At 39.6% G+C, this 26,606-nt stretch overlaps 1 protein-coding gene across 2 annotated transcripts in view; it reads right to left on the reverse strand.

Annotated features, from left to right (window-relative positions):
* RCAN2 (regulator of calcineurin 2) overlaps positions 1-26,606 on the reverse strand; it is an 85,664-nt gene that overhangs the window by 37,229 nt on the left and 21,829 nt on the right. Inside the window, exon 1 of one of the 2 annotated variants that reach the window (XM_058020138.1) lies at positions 6,021-6,319. The exons of the other annotated variant lie outside the window; for it this stretch is intronic. Within the exon in view, the coding sequence (XP_057876121.1) occupies positions 6,021-6,107 (87 nt within the window). The 5' untranslated portion in view covers positions 6,108-6,319. Of the gene's footprint in view, positions 1-6,020; positions 6,320-26,606 lie in introns of those variants that run through there. 2 annotated transcript variants of the gene reach the window in all.

The raw sequence follows: 26,606 nt of genomic DNA on the forward strand, positions 1-26,606 counted from the left end.
ATATTAGAGGGGGAAATCTTCAGGAGAGGCTCATGCACTCAATGCTGGTGCCACTGTAAATATGTGCATGGAGAACACACAGTCTTCCAGCAGTGGCCACTGACTGGAGCTTGGCTTGGGCAGTTTCTGGTCCCTGGCAGCCTGTGTGTCAGCCAAGTGTTTGACAAACTGTGCTACAATTTCCTCTGTGTCTTTTTGCCAAGGAAGAATTCTCTGCTCAAGACCACACTGTCACAGTTGTTTGCACTCTAGCATATGATTAGGCAGCATCTTCCAAAGCAAACAGGCTGTTTAGCACTTGAATAATCAAAAATGAGTAGATTATTTAAGGCCTCTGGTAGAATCACCCCTAGAAAATATTAAAGGAAGATCTCTCCAACCACAAAGCATGTACATTAGTCAATTAGCAAAAAAAAAAAAAAAAAAAAAAATTGCTATAAATTATTAAAAAATTACTAAAGATACATAAAAGGTTGGTGCAGACCTCTGCCTCAGAACCTGCAACACTGCTCAGTATCAAATCTTAGTCATGCTAAGCAGCAGCAAACAGCATCAGTAAAATTTGAGACAAAAGAGTGCACATTTACAGCACCTTCAGAGGAAAATGAGACTGGATCACTGCAGACCTGAAGATATTGTGCCCTTGATATTTCTTTTTTTGAGAAGAAGAGAAAGAACTTGAATACTTTATCTCTCTAGGTTCTTCTGAGAATTTTAATTTTATTCTAAAATTTTAATAATTTAAGTAATTATTTAATGAAAAATCAGTATCACACATGTCCCCATATTACAGGTACATCAATCCACAGCTGCACTGATTAATTCTTCAAATCTGCTTAAGCAAATCACCATCTCTTCAGTGCTCCTCATACAGGCTGGGCCATTTGTCAGTAGAATCCTCTAAGCTCCATCTTACCTTACTACCTGCCTTGGATTAATTCTGCACCTTCTACCAACACATTCTAGTTGCTATTTATTTTCATTTGACAAATTACTCATTGTCTAGCCATCCTTATGAAAGGGAAATATTTTCATGTGACTTCCAACAGAAAGGAGGATCAGAGACAATACAAAGCTCTCTGACTTGCTGTGCCATTCCCTGTTAGCATTAAAAGGGTGAAGAAGGAGAAGCAGAAGCTTTGCCATATTCAGAGGTGTGTAAACACCTGCAGCTGCCACCAACCTCTGGTGAAAGAGCAGCACCCCTTCTTCTGAGGCAGGGGAAAAGCAAGTACAAATAAGTGAAGATCAGCCTGAAGAGCACATTAGGACCTTTAGAAGTCTTATCATTCTATTATTTCTTTGGGAACTTCCCTAAAGAGTCCAGCTGGCTTCCCATAAGGGTGTTAGAAGGACAGAGACAAAGCCCAGCCTGTGACTGGAACTGGGAGCACCTCAGTGTGCAGCAGCACTGGCTGCACAAGCCCCAGCTTTGCTGTCAGAGTCTCTCTGTGCTGATCCTGAAGCCAAGAGCAGGGTCAGTGTCCTGCAAACAGCACTGCAGCATTTGGAAAGCTCCTCTCCATTACTTGCTCCAGATCAACACAGACAGTAAGCAGAGATCAAAAGACACACAAGTCTATTTCTCCAGCAGAACTCTTGGATCATGCAGATTTCCCAGAGTCAACCTTATTTGCAATTAGGAAGAACTACCAACTATGGAAAATACCAAGAGAAGGTACAGAGCAGGCCTTTGAGCCATCAGGGTATTTTTGGCAGTCATGCTGTTGTTTGGTTCCCTCCTTAGAGCCCGTCTGTGAAGTCTTATGACTGCAACAGACTCTTCCCACGGATCAAGCTCACATGGCTAAGGAGAAGGATGTAAAGGCAGAAACCCAGAAACTCTCCCAGCAAGTCATGCGTGCTGCCACTGGACAGCTGGCACCATCCAGGGGGCAGCAACACTTCTCCCCTTTCTCCAGTTTTCTTCACTTGACTCTGGCCTTAGAGCACTTAAACTTTAAACCTCAGAACATCTTTGTGAATGAGCCACTTAGACAAGAGGAGAATTGAAGTGGAGAGCAAAAACCACAAGCATCTTGTGTGCTTCTGCCCTTTAGACCTCAGAAGTTTAGACTGCTAAACCTCTGATAGGCAGCTGCAGGACAGTGACTGAACCTCCAAGCCATCCATCCCAAACAATTCCCATTAGCAGGGTACCCACTGGAGCATCTGAACTGAGTAATGAGTTCACAGATTGACAGAGATCCTGTTCCAATGGGGATTAATCCTCCAACAGTCCAAACAGTGAAACTATTCCTACTATGCTCTTTGCTGCCTGGCTCATGTACACATTGAGTTTTTTCCCTGTGTTAAGATAATGGCCCCATCCACATTACATTACTGCCTTCAGGATGTGATCCATCTGGACCATTAGTGTTTCTTCTCTCTTACAGTAATGCCAAATCACCCCAGTCCTACCTTGCTTCTGAATGGAATGGTCTGTGTGAACAAAAATGAGAAGAGAATATGCAGAATAAATCACATAAAAACACATTGCTCAGAGTAAGAAACACAAGTTTAAATTCTCTTCCACTGTTTCAGTGATGTCTGGGATTCCTCTATTAGAAATAAACAAGATATTCATTAACTAATTGCTTATGTAACAAAGATCATTACATGAAATTATCATCTAGAGGCACTGAAAGAATCTTAATTATCCAGATGAACTTCAAAGCAGAACTGCACTTTGTGATTTCTCTGGTTGCCTTCTCAACTCTTCTAGTTCCTGATCTACAGTCAGTAGCATGTTGATTAGCCTGACCCAATTTCTGGATTAAAAAAGCCAACTCAAAGCAGCAGCTGATCAGAAGTGATGGGCTTGTTGGATGGTTTGTGGTGTCAGTGCTATGGGGCCAGCTGTCACTGCCAAGGTACCCATACAAGCCTCTGTTCATCAAAAGGATGAGCAGCCCCAAATGCAGCAACCAAAAAGCTTTGCCTTCAGTACTAAATAACTGCTCCCCTGCTGCAGAGGCCAAATGGAAGCAGAGTGTTTCTAAGCCTGACTGCCAGATGCTAAGAGCATAATGGCTACAGAATAAGGTCTCCAGAGGTGGAAAAGCAGCTGGAGAACTCCCTCTGCTCCAAGTTCTGTGCCCAAAGTCAGCTTTGTATGAGAATTCTGCAGCTCTGAGGGACCGATGCTCTTGAGAAGTGGCAACTTCCAGGAGTCCCCATGGCCACCTGCTGTGGGAACTGCTGCTCCAGAGCCCCAACACTCCAAGCTCTGCTACTGCAGTCCTGGCAAGCTCCTCACACCCCTAGCCTGCAGCTGTGGCCAACACATGCTGCAAAGTGCAGAGCAACGGCTCCGCGTTGCCAGCATCCTCCTCCCAAACCTCCAGGGAGAACAATGGCTCAGTAACACCAGCATCCTCCTCCCAAACCTCCTGGGAGAACAATGGCTCAGTAACACCAGCATCCTCCTCCCAAGCCTCATGTCAGTTCTAAACCTGAACTGAAATAAAAGCGAGATATGCTGTAAGCATATCCTAAATCCAGAACACAACCCTTACTGACATCAGAGAACTATTCTACAGGACTAACAGCTCATCTTAGCAAATCTCACCAAGCACCACACGTATTCTAAGATCTTCAGGATCTGTTCTACCACTGAGGGAACATTCCCTTCACACAGGGAGAAGATCCCCTGCAATAAACCCTTCTACTGGAGAAGTGACAATAGCCTGGACTTCAGTTGTCAATGCCACCTGTGCCTTCAGGCTGACCAACAAAAGGGCTGGGCAGAGGGCTACTAACAGGATGGGTGGAAGGTGGAGAAGACAGGAATTCTGCACTTGCTTTTGCTCTTCAACTTCCACACCCATCTCTTCTCAGCAACAGCCTCCTTCCTTTTTAACCCTAAATCTGTTCCTCATCCTATCAAAGTCAACATAAACTTTTCTATGCTGCGACCACACTTTCACCAAAAAACCTCACTTTGAAGTGAACCCTTTTGCATACAAAAAGAAAAGAAGAAAAAAAAAATGTCATACTGTATTTTTCCCTGCAATTCTCCTGGAAGTGAGCAAAGAGCAGTAAGTATCTCCAGCTTTAAATTATCAGCAGCAGTGAAACTTTCACAAGGAGGATGCCCACACTGCAGGCTGCTGCATGGGGAGCCTGGGGATGAGCACAGAGCTGGCCACAGCCTCCAGAGGAGAATTTGGGGACAAACCCATTGGAAAGGAGCTGCAGTGAGCTTGGGTCATGGAGCACAAGCTGCTCACCCAGGCAACTTCCAAGCAGACTTTGTGTTTCTAAGCTGCAGTGCAGTCTGCAGTGCAGTCCCCACTGTAAATATACCCAAAGTCTTTGCAATCAACATTTTAATTCTAACATAAGGGAAAAAAAAAAGCAAAACAGGGCAATTTCAACCAAAGCAAATAAGATACAGAAAGTCCAAGTAACACAAAAGGGTTACAATTCCTGTAATGTCTCTGTAACCCTTTTGTTCTCTTATCTCATACTCCTGGCCCACACTTTATAGATGCTGCAGCTTAAATCAGGCTAATCTAAATCTTACCTAAGTCACGGAATGCTTTCTGCTGATTTATGTTAGTCAGAATTTTGCTTTTGCACTGCTACTGACATATGAGCAGCATGAGGATACAAGAAGCTCACTACTACTTTAATTTCTTGCGTGCTCTTACATCTAAGATGGACCAGACACAAAAAGACCAAGGTACAAGACCATGTCAATGCAGGTGTAAATCCTACATGTTAAAAGAAAATGCTCTCAAGTGAAAAAAAAAAAAAGAGAAAAAAAAGAAAATAAAAGAAAAACGAATAAGCAGATAAGCATTTCATTTTACTACGTCAAAATAATACAAGAAACAAGTCCCAGTGCAGGCAAGACTCCTCACCTGAATCATTCCTCTGAATTACTCACTTTTTCATCTCTAAATTCACTATTAAACTGTTAAGAAAAAGCTTCTTGAATTAAGAAGAATCTCTTGATGCCAACACAAAAGCATGTGTATAAAGTATAAATGATCTCACACATTAACAGACTAACAGGCAAATAAAAATCATCAGAGCTTCTTGCAAATCAAAGCAGTTTTATTTCCAGTGGCTTCAATGTTTGACTCAGAACCAAACAGAGCAGAGGTTCAAAATTTGACCTCCAATTTGCAAATCCTTTTTACCCTATTCCAGTCTTTCAATACTAAGAACCATCAGATTAGAAACTAATTTTGTCCGTACCTTTGTCCTTTATAAACTGCTGAATATCACTGTATTACATCTGTGAGCTCTTTCAGATGATCTGTGAAATACTTAGAATTCCTCTTTCAAACTTAATTTGCAGTGATTTTCTTGCAATAATATGAGAATAAATGGAAAAGATAATTGATTTCAACAGTAAGCAATTACACACAATGACTTTTCTACAGCAGTTGTCTAATTAAGAGACTATAAGCCCTGAATATCAAGCCTTAGATTTAAGCATTGTTTTTCAGGTATGCATATGATATGCAAGATGCATAACTTTTTGTGTTCTGTTACACTGCAGATGCACAAAGATACTTACTACAAACTTTTAGCCCTTCACAAAAAATTTATGTTTGCATACTTGATTTGAATGTGAAGGAAAGAAACAGCTACTGTTCAACTGAGTAAAGATATCTGAAGGTTATCAACAACAATAAATAACATTTATGGCAAGGCTGATCTAAAAAGTGACACTGGACTAAAAATAACTTGACAAAATTATCAATGAAAGATTTTTATATGAATATGAAACATGCATATGCACAGATGTCAGTTATATAACCCATTTCTTACATCATTAAAGAGTAAACACCAGGCTATTCTTTCAGCTTATCAAAACACAGTAAAAAGCAGACACATTTCCTTTCCCATATTTCTCTCCCTTAATTAACAGATTTTTTAAACTGCGTTTCTTTTACCACCGCAGCAGAATCTCATCTGCCCCCTTATTGTCAATTGCTACATACAAATGCTTATTGCTCCCAAAGGCTTTTCTAAGAAGCAACAAAAGGACTGCAGGCGCATACCTTAACCTCTTGGCTGGCAAAAACCTCCACATCAACCCCACAGGCAACCAGAGTGGAAACATCACAGTCCATGCTACGCGCTGGCATCCCCCGCCTTTGTACACTGAGTTAGGCAAGCTCAGAGTCACAAACGATGCAAGAAAACAACAAAAGAATTAAAAAAAATCTTCAGTACTGCAATTGAACAGTCCAAGATTCAGTTTCAGCGCTGGCAATGCCTGCAAGCCTCCAACACGAGCTCTGTGCACTTAAAGTGAGTTGCTGGTTGCCTGTCCCCCGTACACCCACCAACTGAGCAGGCACAGCATAGTAACAGCGCTATTCCATCTCTCATGGCAATGACATCACCACAAAGACTGACATAAGCTAAATCTATTTTTTCAACCCTTTTATCTCTAGGCAGCACAGTGGATCAAATTGAACATGATTATGTGCTAAATCTGAACTCGGACTAAATCAATTCAAGCAGCGTTCACTGTCAACTGAGTCATAGCTGTTGTTTCAGCTGAGTGCTTATGGTGGCAAAAAAATAAAAAAATAAAAGAGATCGCCTGACACTGAAAGCTCCGCTCTGTGTGTAAATTAACCCAGCATTTAAAGCCACTAATCTCAAGGTAACATTTGACTTCACTGTACTTGAAAATCTACGGCAGAGCACTAATAAAAAAACCCTCAAATCAACAAAATCTCAGCCCTCTGGTTTTAATAGCTCAAAGTCCTCTTTTTTAATAAAGCACACTCTACAACCCCACACACGGGATTAGAGAACATCTTGTCCTGTCACCAGCAGCGATCAACACACTGCAAATTTGATGCCAGTGCTTTGCATCCACGTTGCACTGTGACTCATCCCCAGGAAGATCAGAGGCATGTCTGTGTGTGATTTGGAAGTCAATACCCTTTCAAAGAACAGAACATGAAAATTTCCTTGAAATTAGGACTTCACACTGGGCAAACTTTACACCATCCATCCTAAGGGTTAACCCTTCACAAATAGAACAGAATTCAACAAAAGAAACAAGTAGAAGTGAAAATGCTTTACACCTGCTGACTCAGTGATCAGTTTATTCTTTGCAAGTTTTATCATTTTTTTAATGACAGAAATAAAATATCTACATGTCTGGGACTTCTAAAATGATCTTTATCCCAGACTGGCACCATTATTTTTCCTCTACCATTTCATTCTCATGAGACATAAATTACTATTAATTGTTGTAGGCCTAGAATTGGCATTTATGGATACGTCAGATTAATAAGGAGAATTAAATATTTAACTACTGGTATGAACCTAGGAGCTGCTTATGGCTCAGTGTAAGAGACTGCTCTGCTTACTTCCACTTCACCCACAGATAAACTCCTAATTATACTAACATTAGGTGTTAGGAGGAAATTCTTTACTGTGACAGGGCAGTGACATTAGATGCTGAGACAGATAAGCCAGTATCTCTTACCAGAGTATTCTTTTTCAAGTTCTATTAAATAATTTTCCCACTTTTCTACTTGCATTTATAGCAACCTCCCCAGCAGTAATCACAAACTAAGATCCACAGCCAGGACAAAATCCTATCCCAGCACTAAATATTTTACAAACCCAGACTATAGAGACCAACAGAAATGGATAGGGCAGCAGAAGGCAGAAAATGAATCAATATTGTTTGTCACAATTATCAATTCCTTTGTGCACTGGTCACTTATCACTGTCAAGATTTTTCATAAACCACGGGAAACCACTTTTTAGAAATATTTTGAAGTTAATATTTATGGGAGTGTTTATAGGACCTTTTATTTGTATATCTGAATATAATATGTATGTGCTAAAAGAGAAAAAAAGCCATGAAGGCCTGATTGAAGTTGCAGGCAGACAGCAAGGGAAAAATCAGAGCATCAGAAAAGCGAGAAGCCAGTAAGTGCTACCAAAGAGCTGGAAGGAAACATTGAAAGCAAAGATGAGTCATGTGTCTGAGTCTTATGAAAGTTATAACAGTGATGGACCAACAGGATGAAAACAAAACAAGCATTTGGGAAAGGAAAAGATCAAGAACCAGATGATGATGGTCTCTGAGGTCCATAAAGGCATCCAGAGTGAGGGTGATGCCTGGCCTGAGTGTGGTTCCACGGCAGAGATGGAAAAATTATCTTACATTATAGAGCTACACTGGATAGTTCTGCAATTATTTTCTTCCTTTCTTCTTTAAAAACTTCCACCTATCAATTTCAATAGCCTGAGTGTTCTTATGAAAACTGGCACCTGATGTGCAAACTGATCTGTTCCACTTCATGATTATTCCTGCACATCCACTGTTAATCTCCTTTCAAAAGAGAATCACTGCAATTTTTCCACTTCATCTGAATATGGCAACCTTACTGAGATCACAATTTCTTTCATTTCTTGCTTTTTCTTGCCTATTCCAAAGTATAACCTAATTTTTCCCCTTAAAAATCACTCTAGCCCACTAGGGTATTTTAGTGAGCTCTTTACAAAGATAACCTAGTTGGTTTTGCCTCTTGAAAACAAAGATTACCTAACAGAAGAACTCTATAAAGCTTTTGAGTACCCCAGCTAATATCTTTGAATATATGTCATATTCTATTTGCTCCTGCTCATTTCTCATTTGAAATCAAGACATATTACTGTGTGAATGGTTTTTTTTCAGGGCACTCCACAATTCCTTGTAGTCTCACCTAATGTTAATGAAAAATTTATTATTGAATACTTTAAAATTGGTTAATATTGACTTATTTCTCCAGTTCAGGAGACTTGCTTTTCATCCAAAATAAAGAAAAAAGTATTTCAATTTCTTTCAAAAAATTTCTTAACTCTGTCTCTAGATGGTCTTGTTAATTGCAGTTCTCCATACTCCCAAGAAAAAATGAAGCCATGTTTCATGAATATTTAAAATATTATATTTAGTAAACAGAAATTGATATAGATAGACTTGCACTTCAGCATTGTACAGAAGGTTCTCTGGATCACAAACTGGTACCAGTATGTAACTCTACTGCCATCCCTCACCAATTTTATATGGGGTTTAAGACCATGACCATAAATTCTGAGAACAGAAAGTGGAGAGTTTTGAACAGTTACTCAAAGCTTCTTAGTTTGTTTTAATGTTTGTCCATAGCAACAGTTTTGCATGGAATTCAAGGGGCACTACTCACTACTGTGAATATCTCAGGGGGCTGAATTTGGGAGCAGCTGAGGCTCATTTGTACAATCAGGCTGAGCATGGAAATACCAAATTTTCACAGTTACACAGATAGACATCAGACAGGTTCTAGAACTCAGAGCAATATTCCATTGTTCCTTCACAAGCACCACAGTAACCCCATAGCATCACTAGACTCTGATGATTAACACTTAAAGATCAGGTCTCATATTTTCATCAGCTTTTATATTTTCATTTCCTCAACCAGAAGGAAAATAAAAGCCATGCCATTCCAGCCAGGAATCTTCCATTCTGGATCTGGACAGCTCCTGGAACAGCACAGCCTTTACTCTTGTGTGAGGAGTTGTTTTCCTCCTGTAGTTCCAGCTGTGCCTCAGCTTAACACACATGAGCAGCACCACAGATTAAAGATTTTCAAGCTCAACTCTCAAGTGATTAAAATAACTACTGCAAAATCTTGACCCTCCTTTTGCAAGCAAACTACAACTGATTTCGCCTTAGGGCAACTTCACTGGCTCTGGACCTCACAGTAACATCAGCCACGTGGTTACCAAACCCAGCAGCCAAATTCAGATCCTGACTGTTCTGCTCTACGCTGAAGCTTGTGCTTGTTATCACTGGTACTAGAGGGGTTATTTCTGCAGCAGCTCTGCTTGCAGGTGCAAACCTTTCTAGGTCAATGTACAAATCCAGAAAAATAAAAAGGAGGCCTCCATCAATGACCCATTGAGGGCTGAATGGAACACTGGGAATGGATTCACATTATGGCTGATTGAAGTGCTTTTAATGATGTGCATCTCTATCGATCTCATTCAGCCTACTACACAAGTAAACAGCATTTAAACCATGCTCCTACCTGTCAGTAGGAACATACTTTTACAAATATAATCTCATTGTTAACGGGAATATAAATTATAAATAGTTTCAAAACCACATAAACATTTAGAAATGTAAGACGGCCCTGGAAAAAAAAATCCAGAAAAAGAAGACGGTTCTTCCAATTTCTTTGTCTACAGCAGAAGATAAAAAGGCCAACCACAAACATTCTTCAGGGGGAAAGTTAGCTCCTTCAAAGAGGTGTTTCACAAGGACATAAAGAAAACAGAACACTGAAGACTGGGCAGGGTTCAGCTCACCCATAGAAAGAATTTATTTTTTTTTAAATGCAGTGAGCATTGGCTTGTGCTAAGGTCAATTACCTCCAAAACAATGGAAGCACCAGACAAATCCAGCCAGACGAACACACCAGCAGACTGAATAGCTATCAAACTGCTTGGAAGTGTATATTTTAAAGAGAATATTTAGCTGTCATTTGCAGTGAATAAGGAACACTGAATGATCCAACAGCTACAAACCCACTGATTTTCCCACAATGAGTCTGACCCCCAAGCTAAAGTTTCTACAAATCTTAAACTGGCATCAATTGTGGCAAAAAAAAGGACTCCAATTCACCACTTCTCTTCTCATAATAAATAATCATTCCTATGAACATTTTTAAAGACACAGAATCTTGACCAGACAAATAAAAGTTCAATTTAGAATAATCCTAAATCAGTAAGTTCCTCTTACATGCAGAGACTTTTGATTTTAGAAAATGCCTTGGCTGGCTTTGCTTCATGAAAGGCAGCTTTTCTGCATTTTAAGTGATATTTTGCTTTTCTGTAGGCAATAATTTTCTGTCAGTCATGTTTCTAGGTCTCGGGATCTGAGGGCATCCAAGAAAATAAAACAAATCATCAGCATTATGAAGGATTTCTCCCTCTTTAATAAAGATAATACCAAACAACTCAAAGGCCTGCACACGGTGGGAGAACACTTCAGTGACTGCATAAACAAGTGTGTCAGTCAGGCAGCATCACTCTGCTGTCTCATTTAGCTCCACACAAGCTGCAACTGTGAGTCAGAGCTGCTCAATTATTTTAACGTGGCTGTACCATTCATAGTCCTTCGCTTCCAAGTAAATTCAGGGAGGTGTGAGGGGGTGGAAATCTGTGCGTGTGTCTTCTGTCAACTCAGAACGGTTACAAATCCTTTTCTGTGCCAGATCCACACAGGAAAACAACTGTTATGGTCCCAAATTGCAATCCTCTCTCTCTCTGGTAAAATAAACTGCTGCAGTTCAGGAGTCAAGACATCCTTGATTCATCTGGTGAACCCATGACCACCTACAGAATACATAACACACACATGAATCCCTGGCAACAGAAGATGATCATAACTCTGCAGTGTAAGCTGAATTTATTTGCAGCCTAGCTACACAAGATCATTGATAAATTGCACAGGTTTCAAATTAAGAGAACTAAACATAGATCCCCACATGCTGGTACACACATTGCCAGTATAAGCAACAGATTTGGGAATTAATTTCATTGCTCCAGCATGGATAGCTAATGCAATGGGAGATACCTAAGTGTATCCAAGACACACATACAGGCTTGACAGACATGATCCAGGACCTCTGGAAATCACCCTCCTCTGAACCATCAGCCAGAGGCCCCAAGAGATTCTTTAAGTTATTTAAATTGGCACTTATTATTTGGGCAACTGTTCAACACACTGCCTGTTCAACGTACTCCACGGACTATTAGAGTGGGATTTTGCTGATCAATCACTTGCTGTGTAGTTTAGGATGGACTGAATTTCTCTCCAGCCTCTGACTGCTAATGAGATTTCCAGCAACTACAACAGAAACATAAGCATCTAGCACATATGTACAGATGTATAAAGTGATGCTGTATTTTAAGTGCTAATCTATAACTGAATCCTACACATAAAGTTATCACTGTTCCTCAGTTTCTCCAACAGCAAGATAGGAATGGTGATACCTGCTCTATTAATGCACCCAATATTAATGAGCACATGTAAAACAGATTTTTATTCTGTCTTTAATTTTATAAAAGTTATAATGACTGAAGACTACAAAACAGGTGAAGTTCTTACATATGTTTATTCTTGCAGTACTTGAAAACAGAATTAAACTCAGGTCCCATAAGGATTCTGTACAAGATTCACACACAGAGGATGCCAGGCCAGTGCTCTGACAGCTGCAGGAAACTGAAATCCCAAGTATCTCCCCCAGTTCCCAGTGGGAAGATGGAGGTGCTCAGGGGCTGTCACAGGAATAACACACTGAAGAAATGGATTCAATTCTTCACAAGAACTACCTTTGTGACCTTGGGTGAAGAGCATGCAGGAACACACATTCAGAATGGCTCAGAGCTTTGTGTTTTATTTAGATTTTAAGTGTAATCTGGGCAGGACAAGGACTCTCCAATACTATTTGTTATTTAATGGATGATGCCAGTTGGAATTGGTCTGTAATGCTCCTGCCTAAAACTGTGATTTGCTGTTATCCACAAGCTCTGTTAACAACTTCAAAATGTATTTTAAAATAATTTCCATTTACCTTTACTTGTCTCAGAGTAGCAAGGGTATTTAACATGCCTGTATGTTTTCCTTGTCATTTCAGACGCTTCATCACAGCAAAATGCCCTTGAAAGAAGAGCCTGGAATACCAATGCTCACTGCTGTGAGAGAGACCAACCTTATCTCTCAACTGCAGCTCTGCACAGGACACGCAGGTGAGAGATTTAATGGCAGTGCTGAGAGAAAACAGCCTTTACTGCCAAGCCAGCAAAAGCAGCCCAGTTCAAAGGGGGGAAAAAAAGGAGAGAGAGAAAAAAGCCCACTGTCAAACAGCATGCAGTCAGACAGCAAATGATGAAGCAATGAATAATAGATTTCTTACGTAATTGCTATTTTATCCTGATATTATAGGGTGGGATTTATTTTACTGCAACACTTTAAAACAAATAGTCTCTTCTAGTAATCCACAGATTAAACTGCAGACAAAAACAAGGTGTTGATACTTAAAATTTGCCATATACAAATAGTGCTTCTTGTCTTCATTACAAGTGACTCTATTTTCTATTTCCATAAATCCTCTGCTATTATTGTTTTATTTATGTTCGAAAGACAGATGGAGATTAGATACAATGAGACCTAAATGTCAGGTATAAAGATTCCAGTGGCTCTAAAGTGAATAAGAAAAAAAGAAAGAAACCTGAGTAATTCTAAGATATTAGTGCACTTGTAATGTATTTATAAAATAGATTTATCCTAGTTTCTCCTTACAAGACTGATTTCATTGATTTCACAAACAGAAGAAAGAGACCACGATGGGCCATTTCAGAGCCTGTATCTTATTTGAAGACAGATCAGATTTAGTTTCCCCCTCTTCCCCTCCCTAAAACCCAAACTTATTTTCCTAACTAGAACTCAGGAAACAGTCTTCCATTGACCCAGCCCAGAAAAGGACCAGAATCAGTTCTGTTCCTATGTTTTGAACTCTCAGTTTACTCAGTATCTCCATATTTTTGTGTGATACAGCTCTAAAGAGATATCAACAAAATAAAACAATTTAAAAATTGAAGCAGAACTAGTTCCTATACAGGTATTTCATATATATATATCAGTGTGGTTTCAGAAGATATTTAAAACAGTTCCAAACCATTTAGTTATTCTAGAATGTTGGTCCACTCTCTAATATAAAAGAGCTTGACACTGCATTGTCAATATTAAATTGACAATAATTAAATATCAAATACATTAAAGTACAAGTGAGTGACAGAAAATTGATCTTATTTCAAAGCAACTGATCTATATTTAAACAGACAGCTTCCTTCTGAAACATGGAGCTTCAAACAAGAAACCCAGATGCATGATACTCCCCAAACCAAAGCATCTTCCAGCAGCAGAACATTTCCATACAAAAATTCCAACTCCTTCTACTTTTGATAGGAAAGTAGAAAAGGATAAAAGGTTTAGGAAAGCCAAAGGCAGAAGGGGGAGAACATAAATATTGGCTCCAACTAACCTACAGCAACTTCAGCTGTTACCTTAGAGTAGGGTTTATTTGTAGGTTGTTTGGTTGTTTTTGGGGGGGTTTTGTTCATTTTACTTGAAGTACTTCAGTTTTAATCAGAAGCCCCTATCAAAACCAGAGAAATCAGAAATAACTGCTTCTGTGAAGTTCTGTGAAGTTTCTTGTTTTCTTAGAAACAAGACTTTCTCATCCTCTAGTTTTTTATTCTTCCATAGCTTCTTATAATCTTCTGGTCACTTCACACCTATGCAAACCCAGCTTATGAACTTGTTGAACTTTAGGAATATGCTGGTTAATTATCTGCAGATTTCACATTAAGTGGCTGCACACATTTGGGACCTAGCACTGATTCCTAAACCACACCTGCAGTTACTCCAGGTCTTTCAGGAATACTCTAAGCTTGGCTTTGAGACCCAGCAGCATGCAACAGTCCCACATCTGTGCTGGTACTGTTGATCATGTTTAAGATCTTTTAGTTGCCTCCACTCCCAGCCACGCTTCATCAATCAATACTTTCTAGAGCCTAATGGACCTGTTCAATCTGTTGGGTTTTTTTTTAACTGTATTAAAACATTCCAAATGCAAAGGTCAAAGCCCCATATAATCACTGGAACTCAGAAACTGTAAAGTAAAACTTTTATGAAGTCATAACTTTAGTCCCACAGCAACTGCCTTTGACTTGTGCATGTCCAGATACACAGATGCAGACCTGATAATCTGCTGGGAGCTGTACTCTGCAGCCCAGTCCATCTATCACATTGTCCAACACAGATTTAAACATCCAAATGAGGGAAGTCTTCAACATAAATGGTAGTTCAGATTATCTGTTAGTACACAGTCACTTTACCTCCTACTCAGTTCTGCATTCCTATTCATGACCACTTGTGCCCAGTTATCCTGCTCTGACTTTTGCTCACAACCTTATCACAGCTGCCTTCACCTCAGCACCAAGTAATGCATATTTAGTTGTTTGTACTTCTTCACAAGTAAGCTCATTAAATTACCTGAGAATATTTATTGGTGATTTATCTTACATTTGCTAATTATTTTTGCACTCTATTAACACAATTTCATAGTATTATTCCATTTTGGTCACATGAATAAATTCACAGAATTATGGATACAACTCCAATTAAAAGCTTATCACCTAGCTATGGACCACTTAATTTTCTCTTCATTCAATTAAATTAGAACAATGCAAATAAGCTATGGACAATGAATGGACAATGAAGCACTAAAGCACTCAAAAATTTCAACCATGAAAGAGTTAATTCAATAGCCTCATTTTTATACAGTGCAGAGTATCTCAGTTAAGGGGGAAAAAGTATCTGACTAAAAAACTCCAGTCCTCTCCACCTTGTGCTCTTTGATGTGAGGTGTTCCATACTAATGTTTACCACAAAATACGAATTTGTTTGAACACTTTCTTTTTCCTTGCAGCAAGCAGAGCTTACTATAGAGAGTTGATTGCTTCTTCATTGTTGAAAAGACAAAAAAGATTCAAGTATTAATTTGTAATTTATTATGAATTTCTAAGGTAGTATCTATGCATTTTAGTCATAAACTGAGATTTTACAGTCAGAACTTCATATTCATCCTTCAACTTCAGATGGACAAGCAAAATCCTACTTCAGCTCACTGGAGATCCCACCAACTATATTACAATTTTCTCAGGCCACAGAGATAAATTTAGGCTCAGATTTTACAACACACAGCAAGAGGCACCTTGGCTGTACCACCTGCTCCCTCAAAGGAACACTTGGAACTGCTTTGTTTCACTCCATGATTTCATCAAGTCAAACAACACGAAATTCATTCTCCAAAATGTGTGTAACACAGGAAGGTCACAACTCTTTAAATTAGCATTAAAGCATGCTAAAGAGAGTTCTAACATTGGATGATATCCAGTGATAGCAACCCCTTCCCATGGCAAGGATAAGCCCTGCAGCTGAAGCAGGAATTTAGATTAGGAACAAATCTGAGTGTGTCTCAAGCACGTTTGTGTTTCTGGGACACAAGGAGCCAACTGCAGACAGCCATGAACCAAGAGACATTCCTTGAAGGCAACTGAATTACAACTTAAACAAAGAAAATAGTGCCTTATCTTTTGGACAGAGCAACTGAAAGAGCTACTGATTTCTGTTATGTCAATGTCCTTATAAATCTTAAAATGTGATGGCAATGTCTGGTTGCCATTTACAAAGTATTTTACATACATACACAAGGCAGCCAAATTTCTGAAGGGACAGGGACCAGGCCATATACAGTGATCAGATTTTTAAAAGAACCCAATTTCCCAATAAAACAATTCACATAGCAAGTTTCAGATTGTCTCAGGGCAGTCTGCTGTGTTAGACTGTACTAAGTTGCCTTCAAGGCATGACATTCACTGCAGTGATGGACATAATATATGAAATTTGCACACAAAAAGCCCCTTGCTCAGCACCAGAAGCCTCCCATCAGCCTGCCAAGGCTACGAGCCAAGGGAGTGCAGTGGTCACAGAGCAGGGGCACTGTGCAGCCACAGGGGCTCACACTGAGCCCACCCTGGCAGCAACACAAACCCACAGGGACTGAAACCACACTCACTGATAAAGACACATATCCGGGCATCCCTAAAGCCAGCCCCAACCTGCTGCCTTGTTTCTGTAAAGCAAAGGGGGATGACAGACAGACAGGTTTCTATATTAACATCCACTTACATGCAGAGTTAGTTACAAAGCTGTAAAATAAATGCTCAAAAGCTACTAAATATCACAGGAGGGACCTTTAAAGGTCATCTTCTCCAACCCCCCTGCAATGAGCAATCTGTCGAATCTGACCTTGGCTATTTCCAGGAATGGGGCATTTTGAAAGTACAGATTACAAAAGCTTTTCTGGAAGACAGAGTAGTTACCAATACAAAATCATGCCACAGAGACTCTTCAAGGCACTGCTAGGATTTTTTTAAACATCAATTTAAGTCTAGAAAAAAATTAGTTAAATTTTAATGGCCCACATCTTTGACTTTTCCTCTAATGTCTTTGAGCCATTCCCCAGTTACAACTGCTGTATTTCAATTTGCCAATTAAATTCTTCCATTTATCAGGATAAACACAAAATAATTATTTTTGCTGGATTATTTACTACTATACAAATTTCTGAAGTAAAACATTTATGCAAGCTTAATGCTCAAAACCAACAGCAGTTCCTAAAATGTAGGCAGAATTACAGGTTAAGAAATATTTTAGCAGTACTTCTGGAGAAAAAGGTGATGAAAGGAACATTTTTTCAAAGCAAAATTTTAAAAGGCAGAAAAAGAACACAAAGGTATTTTTTCTATTGTTTAAAAGTCATTCTCAAAGAGTGATTGTATAATCCACAGGACAGCTGCATGCAGCAATAATAGAATATTTTTTTAATATGCAATAATTTTCTGTCCATAATTCTTTATGTGTACTAATGATGGAGAATTCAGTTGTACAGAATTTGCTTTGTCTGGAATTGAAGTATTACTTCCTTTGGTGAATGGGAAGCCAAAGTCACTGGTATTTACAACAAGAATTTGTTAAGTAACAGAACACTGCAGAACTTACATAAATAAAAGTGGCCTGAAGTCCATGCAGTTTTAAATTCAAAGGAAAAGAACAAACAGATCCCAGACAGAGATTTTAGTCTTCAAAATGGCAGATAACAGAGAAGCAAACCCAAGCTTCTTTCTTTCCACTATCTCAGACCTCCATTTATCAATGTACGGAATCTGCTGCAATCTGGAAAGCCACTCAAAGTGGCTGAACTAGAAAAAGAGACTCCTGTGTTCTCTCTACATCCTGTTTTTGCAGAATAAAGTTTTCTAACCATTTAACCTTGTCTCTTAAATAATTTTGGGATCTCGCTATTTGGGTGCTTTCTTGCTTTAGTGCATTGTTTACAAATTCTAATAATAAGCATCTGAAACTTTCATCTCAAATCAAAAGCAGGGGGTTAGGACAACCCTAAATTTCAACCTGGGGTTGTCACCAACTCATAAAACCCCACAACTGGACAAACATAAACACAGCTTTCTTAAATACAGGCAGAAATGTGGTAGGTGAGCACAAGCCTGCATTAATTCAACAGATGTTTGGAAGGTGTTTGAAAGAGATCATTGCAATCCATACACCCACATGCTAAAATAAAGCAGCAGAAGTTTAAAGTTGGACCCTTTTTGAAGAGAATTTTTAATAGATTTTTGTCTAGTATGGTTTATCTCAGATAAATGAAGGGGGGATCACGTATAATAAATAATTTCAAACAGAAAATTGCTAATGCAGAGAATGCAGGATTGGTGCAGAACAAAGTGCAGAAGAGAACACTCCCTTCAGTGCCAACAGCAGAAGTACCAATCCATGGGATGGTTGTGAATATCTCCTATTGAATTGTATTTTTAGCAGCAATTTAATCTGTCACGTTCATGACAACCCACGCATGACCCTTGACAACTCATGAACAGGTCAGCACTCACAAATCCACCAATGGCTCTAAGTCTTCAAAGCATGAAAGATCAAGACTTGGACCAAAAACTGACCAGGACCAACAACCCACATAGGATAACATGATTTGCATTTGGAAAAACCCATTGCTTTCCCAGGTTTCAGGAGGAGAACACTTCCAGGTAAAGAAAGAGAAGTGATTATGTCACTTCACCACACTTCAGCACAATGTAAGGAGAGTGAGAGAGGAAAGATGACTGTGGCATAGGAAGTGAATAACTCCTGTGATTGAAGAACAAGCTCCAAGATGTCTGTGGGAATGTTAACAGGACAGGATGATTGGCACTGCTGTGGGAAAGAAAAAGAGAGGAGTGATTTGAAGGATTTTTAAGTGTGGGAGGGAATAAATGCAGAGCAAAGAAGGCGATAAATTTGAAACGGAAATGTAAAACAGCAGCATGAATGCGTAAGAGCGATTGCGTTGGAGAAGGGAAAAAAGAACCCTGAGCACATTCCTATCTCACACCATTTTACATCTTCCAATACATCAGAATCATGGGCACAATGATTCACAGGGAATATGCTTAACAGCAATGCTGAATAATGAAATAGCCTGGGAGAAAGCGTGGGAGTCGTGATACCCAAGTGCATGGTCAGCTTAGCTCAGAGGCTCTGCTGGTCAAACACATTCCTGCAGCCACAGAATCAGGGAAAGAACAGTTCTTGAAGTTTGCTGAGTACAGATAAAGTTTGATTGATTGTTTGGGCCTGCCACCTGGAACCACAGCAGAGGTGTTTGCGACACACTCAGCATAAAAGAACAAAAAAGGCATCAGAAAAGGAACAAGTGTTTGGTTGAAGTCATTCAAGTCCTTACACTGCCAGCAAAGCACACGTAAATGAACACTAAACCAGGCCAACTGGATGTAAGCAGCCAGGTAAGAAATGGGAAGCTGAATCAACTCCAGCTTTTTATACTGATGACTCAAGTCAGCAAAAAAAAAGCAATGATCCAGGACAACTCAAAGAAGATTCCTACCAAAAGAGCCAGTGAAGCACAAACTGGGTTATGTCTACCATTAAACTGGGAATGCAGTCTCAAACCCAGATCCAACAGGAGCTTGTTATAACCTAAACTAAGAACATGCTAGAAGGTATTTTACTTCCACCAAGTTTGATTTTAATTTGGGTAAAAACTTCAACAAGTGTCAGTCAAGAAAGTGCCCAAATTTGTGTAATAAAGTCTGTGATGAAATTATTCTAAAGAGTGCTAAATCAGTACGAGCAATTGATCATTTTAAGTTAAGTGGTCTTCAATGTGAGGTCAAATAGGAACCAGGAGTAGTCTGATACCAGCACATCAACAGTCCTGAATGTACCATGAATGTACCAGAAAATTCTGCTTTATAAAGAGCTTTTATAGAAATGTGTTGCATGAAGCTGTGACTTTTTTATTAGGGAAGGAAGATGAGTAAGAATCAGGGAATAGCTGCAGCTGAAGGGCAAGTCTGGAGATCATTTAGTCCAACACCCTGCTCTGTGCAGGGTCAAACCCGAGCAGGTTGCTCAGGGTCATGCCCAGTCAGGATTTGAATATTTCCAAAGACTGAGTTCACAGTCTATCGAGGCAAACTGTGCTAACACTTGATCATCTTACCATAAAAAATAAAGCTTTATTGTAATTTTTTCTAATGTTTAAATTAATTTTCCTTTTTTTCAGTTTGTATCCAGTGTATTTCTTTTCACTGAACACCACTGAAAAGAGTGTGGATTCAGCATATTCACCCTTCTACAGGAGATGCTTACACTCAGCACTGGCCCTAGCAGCAATCCTAGGGATGCACCACCAATGTCTGACCTCCAGCTGGACTTTGCGCTGCTGATCTCAACCCTTTTATCTCAGCAGCTAAGCCGCTTTTCAATCGTCCTGTTGTGGTTTAATGTAGTTTAGTTTTCAGTTAAGGAAAAAAAATTACAGAAGTGGTTCCATGTAAGGACCTTGGCAGCTTCCTTTGAACCTGACAGAACCAATCAGCTGGCAAGTTTTGAAACTTGACACCCTGTTCAACCACTTAAGAGAGCTGAATACCCCTTTGTGGAATCACATTTAAAGACAAACAAACCCCAGGAAAAACTCTCTTGCTTCCTGCCTTTCTCTCGAGTGGGAGAAATGGAAAGGGTGAAGACACATAAAGAAAACAACATGGAGGCACCAAGGTCAGTGAAGGAGTCAAATCCCAGATGGGAGACGAATGAGGAGATGCCTCAGTCTTGGGCTGAGATTCCCTTGTAAGGCTATGGTGAGGACAGAATTGATCCATCAGATATTTTTTCCCTGTAACTCACGGAATGCACTGGGGGGCTGTAGTGTTCTAACCACAGCCATGAGCAGAGGTACCAGTGATGAAGCAAGCAGGTGCTGAAGTAGCTGTGATCCAATGAGAAGCTTGAACTGAGAGAGATGAGAAACCTTGCCCCAGGGATAAAAGAAGAAAACCTCTGTTCCCAGAGAAAAAAGAAGAGGACTTTTGTTTCTATACTAGAGCAGTTCATCTGTAAAACTGCACCCCAATAAGCTGAAATGACCCATAGTGATAGCTGTGGGAAGATACCAAAGCATGGGAGAGACATCATGATTGCAGATTTCCAGGTGGTTGCTATTTGTGAAAATTTAAACCACGAGAGAACTGGTTCTTGTGGAAAAGAGACTCCATGGCATGGCAAGGGAGACTCCTCTCCCTAAGTGAACTTCAGAAAAATTATTTTAGAAGTGGTAAACTGACTGAAAATACCAAATTTTGTCTCTTTATGTTATCAGAGAAGAAAGGAAGAGGCGCTGGGGGGAGGAGAAGTATTCTGACAGTTTATTCTGATTTCTTATTATTTTTCTTTTAGTTCTGTTAATAAAGTTTTCTTTATACCCTTTAAAGTTTTGAGCCTGCTTTGCTCTCCTCCTAATCCTTATCTTGCAGCAGAAAAGGAGTAAATAATTCTAGTGGGTGCACTGGCATTTGGCCAGCACTAGACCCACTACACCTCCTGTGTACTCATCCAGTACCTACTTCAGTAGTTTGTGCATGGGGATGGTACAGGGGCAGTGCCAAAAGACCTAAAATCAGGATAGAGAGTATCTACTGCTTTGCCCTCATCCATTGAGGTCATCACTTCAGCACAGACTATCATCAGGTTCATCAGGCATGACTTGCCACATATTTAACATTTCACACTATAATTTAAGGAATGAAACAAACCCTACATTTAACATTTTTTCCATTATTTGCCCCTCTGTTTCCTCTGCTCTTCATTGTCCCTCTCCAGCTAAGCACACCCTGGTACAACCACAGATGGCTGTTCAGTAGCTTCACAACACAGACTTGTAAAGATCAGAATACAATCCATGGTAACGTGGTAGTCACTCATTATCAAAAATGTATTTTTCTTTTAAAATGTTTGAGAGAGTTTACATCACTAAGGCTCATGCAATATATAGCCCCAGGAATAAATTCTAAGTCTCCATAATCAGGTAAGAAAAATCTCAACTACCATACATTTCACACACACAACAGTATTTTATAGGTGCAACTATATTTGCATTTAGTTCAGACCAGGATTGTGCTTTTGAAGCAAACCTCCTGACAACCCTCACCTATCACACTTTGTTCCACACCACTGCTCAGGCTGAGTGTGCAAATTGGATTTCTTGGAACAAAACTGAAGTGGAAGAGGCATTCCAGGCATGCTCACTCCAGAGAACACAAATTAGGTTAAAAAGTATTCTGAAATACCACATCCACACACAAATACAACAAACCCACTCTGGCAAGATCTCAGCCCAGAGACAGCTTCCTTTAGCAGAGGTTGTCAGGAAGTAAGAACTTCAGCACAGGGTATTTGGCCACTGTGTGGAAAAAAATTAAATGTAATCAATGCAAGAAAGATAAGCTTGGTGTCAGAATGCTGATCTAATTTCCACTTCTCCCCAGTCATGCAGGAAAGAACACTGAGTATGAAAACTTCTGATTTGTAGTAACAACAATGCACAGAAGGGCCAGGAATATGTCCAAATAAAAGCAGGATTCTGCTTTTATTTGGACATATTATAAGATGCCTGCAACCACCCATACTCCATCTATGGCAGGTTATACACAAAGAAACTCTACATTTGCCAATCCGATAGGAAAAAGGCTGACACCAGACTCAGTGAAATGAGTTTTCTTCAGCAGGTGTCAGTCCTCACATGGAAGGATTAAATGCTTTACAAAACCCTAAGAAAAACACAGCACAAAGAAATGACTGACTTTGCTGAATGACCTTCAAAAGTCAAAGAACAAAAAACCAGACATGTACCTAAACCCACATTACTTTCCAGGATACTCCAATTATCTGCCATGTAAACATATGTGTTATAGGCCAGCAGAACAATCTACCTTGGAAGAGACCTCTGAGGTCATCTGGTACAACCTCCTACTCAAGGCACAGAGAGCTGCAAGATCAAATGAGATTGCTCAGGGCCTTGTTCAGTCCAAGAAAATCTTCCAAGGATGGAGGTTCCTCAGCCTCCCTTAGCAGCTCAATTCAGTGCTTACCCATTGTGAAAACTGGTTTTTCCTTGTAAGTTTTGAGGTGAGAAATTCTGACAGGGTTCATTTGCTGCCTTCTCTCCTCTCATGGTGCACATGCAAGAAAAGTCTGGCTGTCTCTTCTCCACACTCACTTGGTGGCAGAGGACAATTAGGTCCCTCCAGAGTCTTATTCTTCTCCTTTAGGCTGAACAAGCCCAGCCCCACACACAGGCTGTCCTCATTATATGCACCCCTTCAGAACCCCTCTCCAGCTTGTCTACACCTTTTATTTGTGTACAGAAGCCCAGCACAGGACATGCTATCCCAGATGCTGCTTCACCAGTAACTAAAATAAATCAACCCTTCAGCTGCTGGCTCTGCTCCTGCTGACACAGCACACGAGGCAGTTACCTGGGACTGACGACTGGAATCTTAACATGTTAAAATACAGAAGCCTCACAGTGAGAAAATAGAAAAATAGAAATGAAACACAGCTGGAAGCAAATTTAGCCCTGTCTGCTGCATCCTCAGAGATAGAAGGGCTGCCCTGTGGGGGGCTTTCCATCCAGCAAGGAAGTGGCTTCCTGCACTGCAGGAAACTCAACATGTTCTCTGATTCCCTGGGAAGTCCCTCTGCAGTTTGTGCTTCTGTCTTACCAAAACTGTTACACTGCAGGTCTCTTCCTCTTCTCCTTTCTTCTCCCCGGCTACTTCCTGCTCTGGAAGCTTTTCCCAGGGCTCAGCTGCTTCCAAGGAAGAAACATCTCTTTGGCTGTTCAGCAGCTCAGGTTTCAAGGTCCAGTAGCTCATAGAAGGCAAACTGAGCTCTGTAAATCACTCTCAGACATTAAAAAAAGAAAGAAAAAAAAAAACAAAAAAACAAAAAACCCAAAAAACCAAAAAAAAAAAAAAAAACCCCAAAAAACAAAAACCAAACCACAAACAGAAGAAATAATACACTAATACTAAGCATTCAGATATTATGCAAATATCACCTGTTTCTTAAGCACTTTAAAGAGCTTTGACTAAGACCAACATCTAAATGCTGACCCAATGATCTCGTTTGTGAGCTGAGGAAGTATGGGCTGCATGAGCAGACTGCTAAAATGAGTTGAGAACTTGCTGAACTGACAGGCTGGGACACTAATTATCAAGTGCTCAACATCCATTTGACAAAAAATAACGGGTGAATATCACAAGGGTCAGTATCAGGCTGCTCAGTATCTTCCTAAACTCTTTGGGCAACAAGGCAAATTGCAAATGTGCTGAAAAAAATTCACTTGAAGGATAATACAGACGTCATCTCCCCAGAGAGGCTGTGGAGCTGCACAGAGGTTTTCAAGAGCTGATGAAAAAGTCAGAGTTGACCCCAACTAGAGTTGGCAACAGTCCTAAACTTGGAGGTAGAGGCTGGACCAGATGGCCTCCAGAGATCCCTTCCAACCCATGTCTCTGTGATCCTGTGAAGACACAATGCAGGAACTTAACTGCTCAGGACAGCAATAGTAATTTGGGGAACAAACACTCCTAATGAGGAAAAAGCATATCTTAGCCTGACACACAGATGCACCAAATAAAATACTTCCCATTCTACTCAGGGACATGTTACCACTCTCAGACTCAAAAAGGAATGTGTTGGTTTCAGACCTCCTCATTACAGATTTTTAATTATAATGTACATAAGGAAATGCAGGGAGATCTGCTACTTGTAGACTCAAAAAGCCTGAAGTAGAGAGAGAAGTTAAATTCAAAGTCAAATAATACAATATACTTTGTATTGCCAAGAGCTTAGAGAAGGGTCTCTCTTTTGTCTGACAAATCTCTGTCAACTCCTCCTTGACTGCCACTTAAATATCACTTTCAGCACATTTTAAATACCTCACTACATTTACCCAAACTTTCAATTACAATATAATTCATCACAATGACTTCTGAGCATATAAAGCCATCCTTTACCTAGCTGGTCTATAGGATCTTCCACCACTGAGAAGAGAAATAAGACGTATACAGGGTTGAATTGCAGTTTGAGAAAACTGTTTTGCAAATAAAACAGTAACTCTTACAGTGACAAGTTGTCTCTCTACCTAAAAAATTTCTCGTGCCCAGTCTGAGCTGCTTAAACTGCTCCAGTAACACATTTGTTTGAAATCTGGTGAGCAGACTTCCTACTGCTGTTCTTAAAATTACCTGGCTGTTCTACTAGTCCAAGAAAATCAGTGAGCTTCCATATCAGAATTATCTTCCTGAAGGTTGTACACACACTATGTGCATATGCACATACGACACAGAAAAACAAACAGCAAAATAAATTCATCTGGTAGGTAGGTTTAATATCTGCTCTTATATATTCAAAATACAGAAAAAAGTAATAATCACACTCAGTTCATGCAAACATATTATGCTATTTTTTTTCTACACACAGCAGAAGCATTTTTTCTTATTACCTTAGAGCAGGAAGTTCATAATTAAATGTTCTGACTTAGGACTAATTGAAAAGTCCAAGTTGCATAAATGACATGATATCACCAAGATTACTTAAGGTATTAGAGGGACATGAGTCATATCTACCTAAAAAAAACTGTTCCTGGCATCTCTAGTGTTACATTATTCATTTTGGTTGTGTTTATTCCTCTAGAGTCTAGGACATTATATTAGGTGCTGAACTAACAGGCATCACAGTCCTAACTCAGTTAAGATAACCAATAACCACATCAAAGAGATCAGTCCTCATCACAGGACTTGAAATTTTTTTTCCTTCTTTTCCTTATGTTTTATGCATTTAAAACTACTGATGTATTCAAATATTTCAGGAAGCATTCTCTTCAGTCCATTCATTAACTACCTTTTCATATTAGACAGTGACTGTACCCATTAGGCACCAATTAGCTCTGCTAAGTATTTCTCTGCATATCTGGAGGACATTCTACCTCCCCCACAAAGATAAGAATACCAAAGATTTCTCCCCACCCCTTAGCAGTCAAGTGGAGAAGGCACAAGCCATATATTCTTAAATTAGAAGATTCAAAGTTAAAAGTAGAGCTTTTTATCAAGTTATTTTTTGCCAAAAACAGCCTCCTTAGCAAGGCTGTGCTATGAAAAGCACAAGTACTCAATCTTCTCATTTAGCTCAAAAAAACACTGTAAATGTATTTAAATAATTTACTACTACATATTTCAGCTGATCCCATTCATCTAAACCAGGATGAAACTTTATCCATCTTATGCATTACCTTGCTTTCAAATAATCCTATACTTCAATAGGGTTTTGCCAAATAAGACAATAAATATGCATAAACATGGATCAGATTTTAATCTTCTTAATGCAACAGTACTTCTCCTCCTCTACTTTACTAAAAAGAAAAAAAAATTATGAGGGTTTCCCTGTAAGAGCCAGGCTTAAGTGCCTTAAATCATTCTTGGGATACGTTTGCCCTGTACAAGTGCTGTATTCAGGTGGTCTCTTCTCCTGGGTAAGAAACAAAAGGATGAATGAAAATGGCCTCAAGTTGCTCCAGAAAAGG

Source organism: Melospiza georgiana, chromosome 3 (assembly GCF_028018845.1).
Source record: "Melospiza georgiana isolate bMelGeo1 chromosome 3, bMelGeo1.pri, whole genome shotgun sequence".
In the NCBI taxonomy this organism is placed as follows: Eukaryota; Metazoa; Chordata; class Aves; order Passeriformes; family Passerellidae; genus Melospiza; species Melospiza georgiana.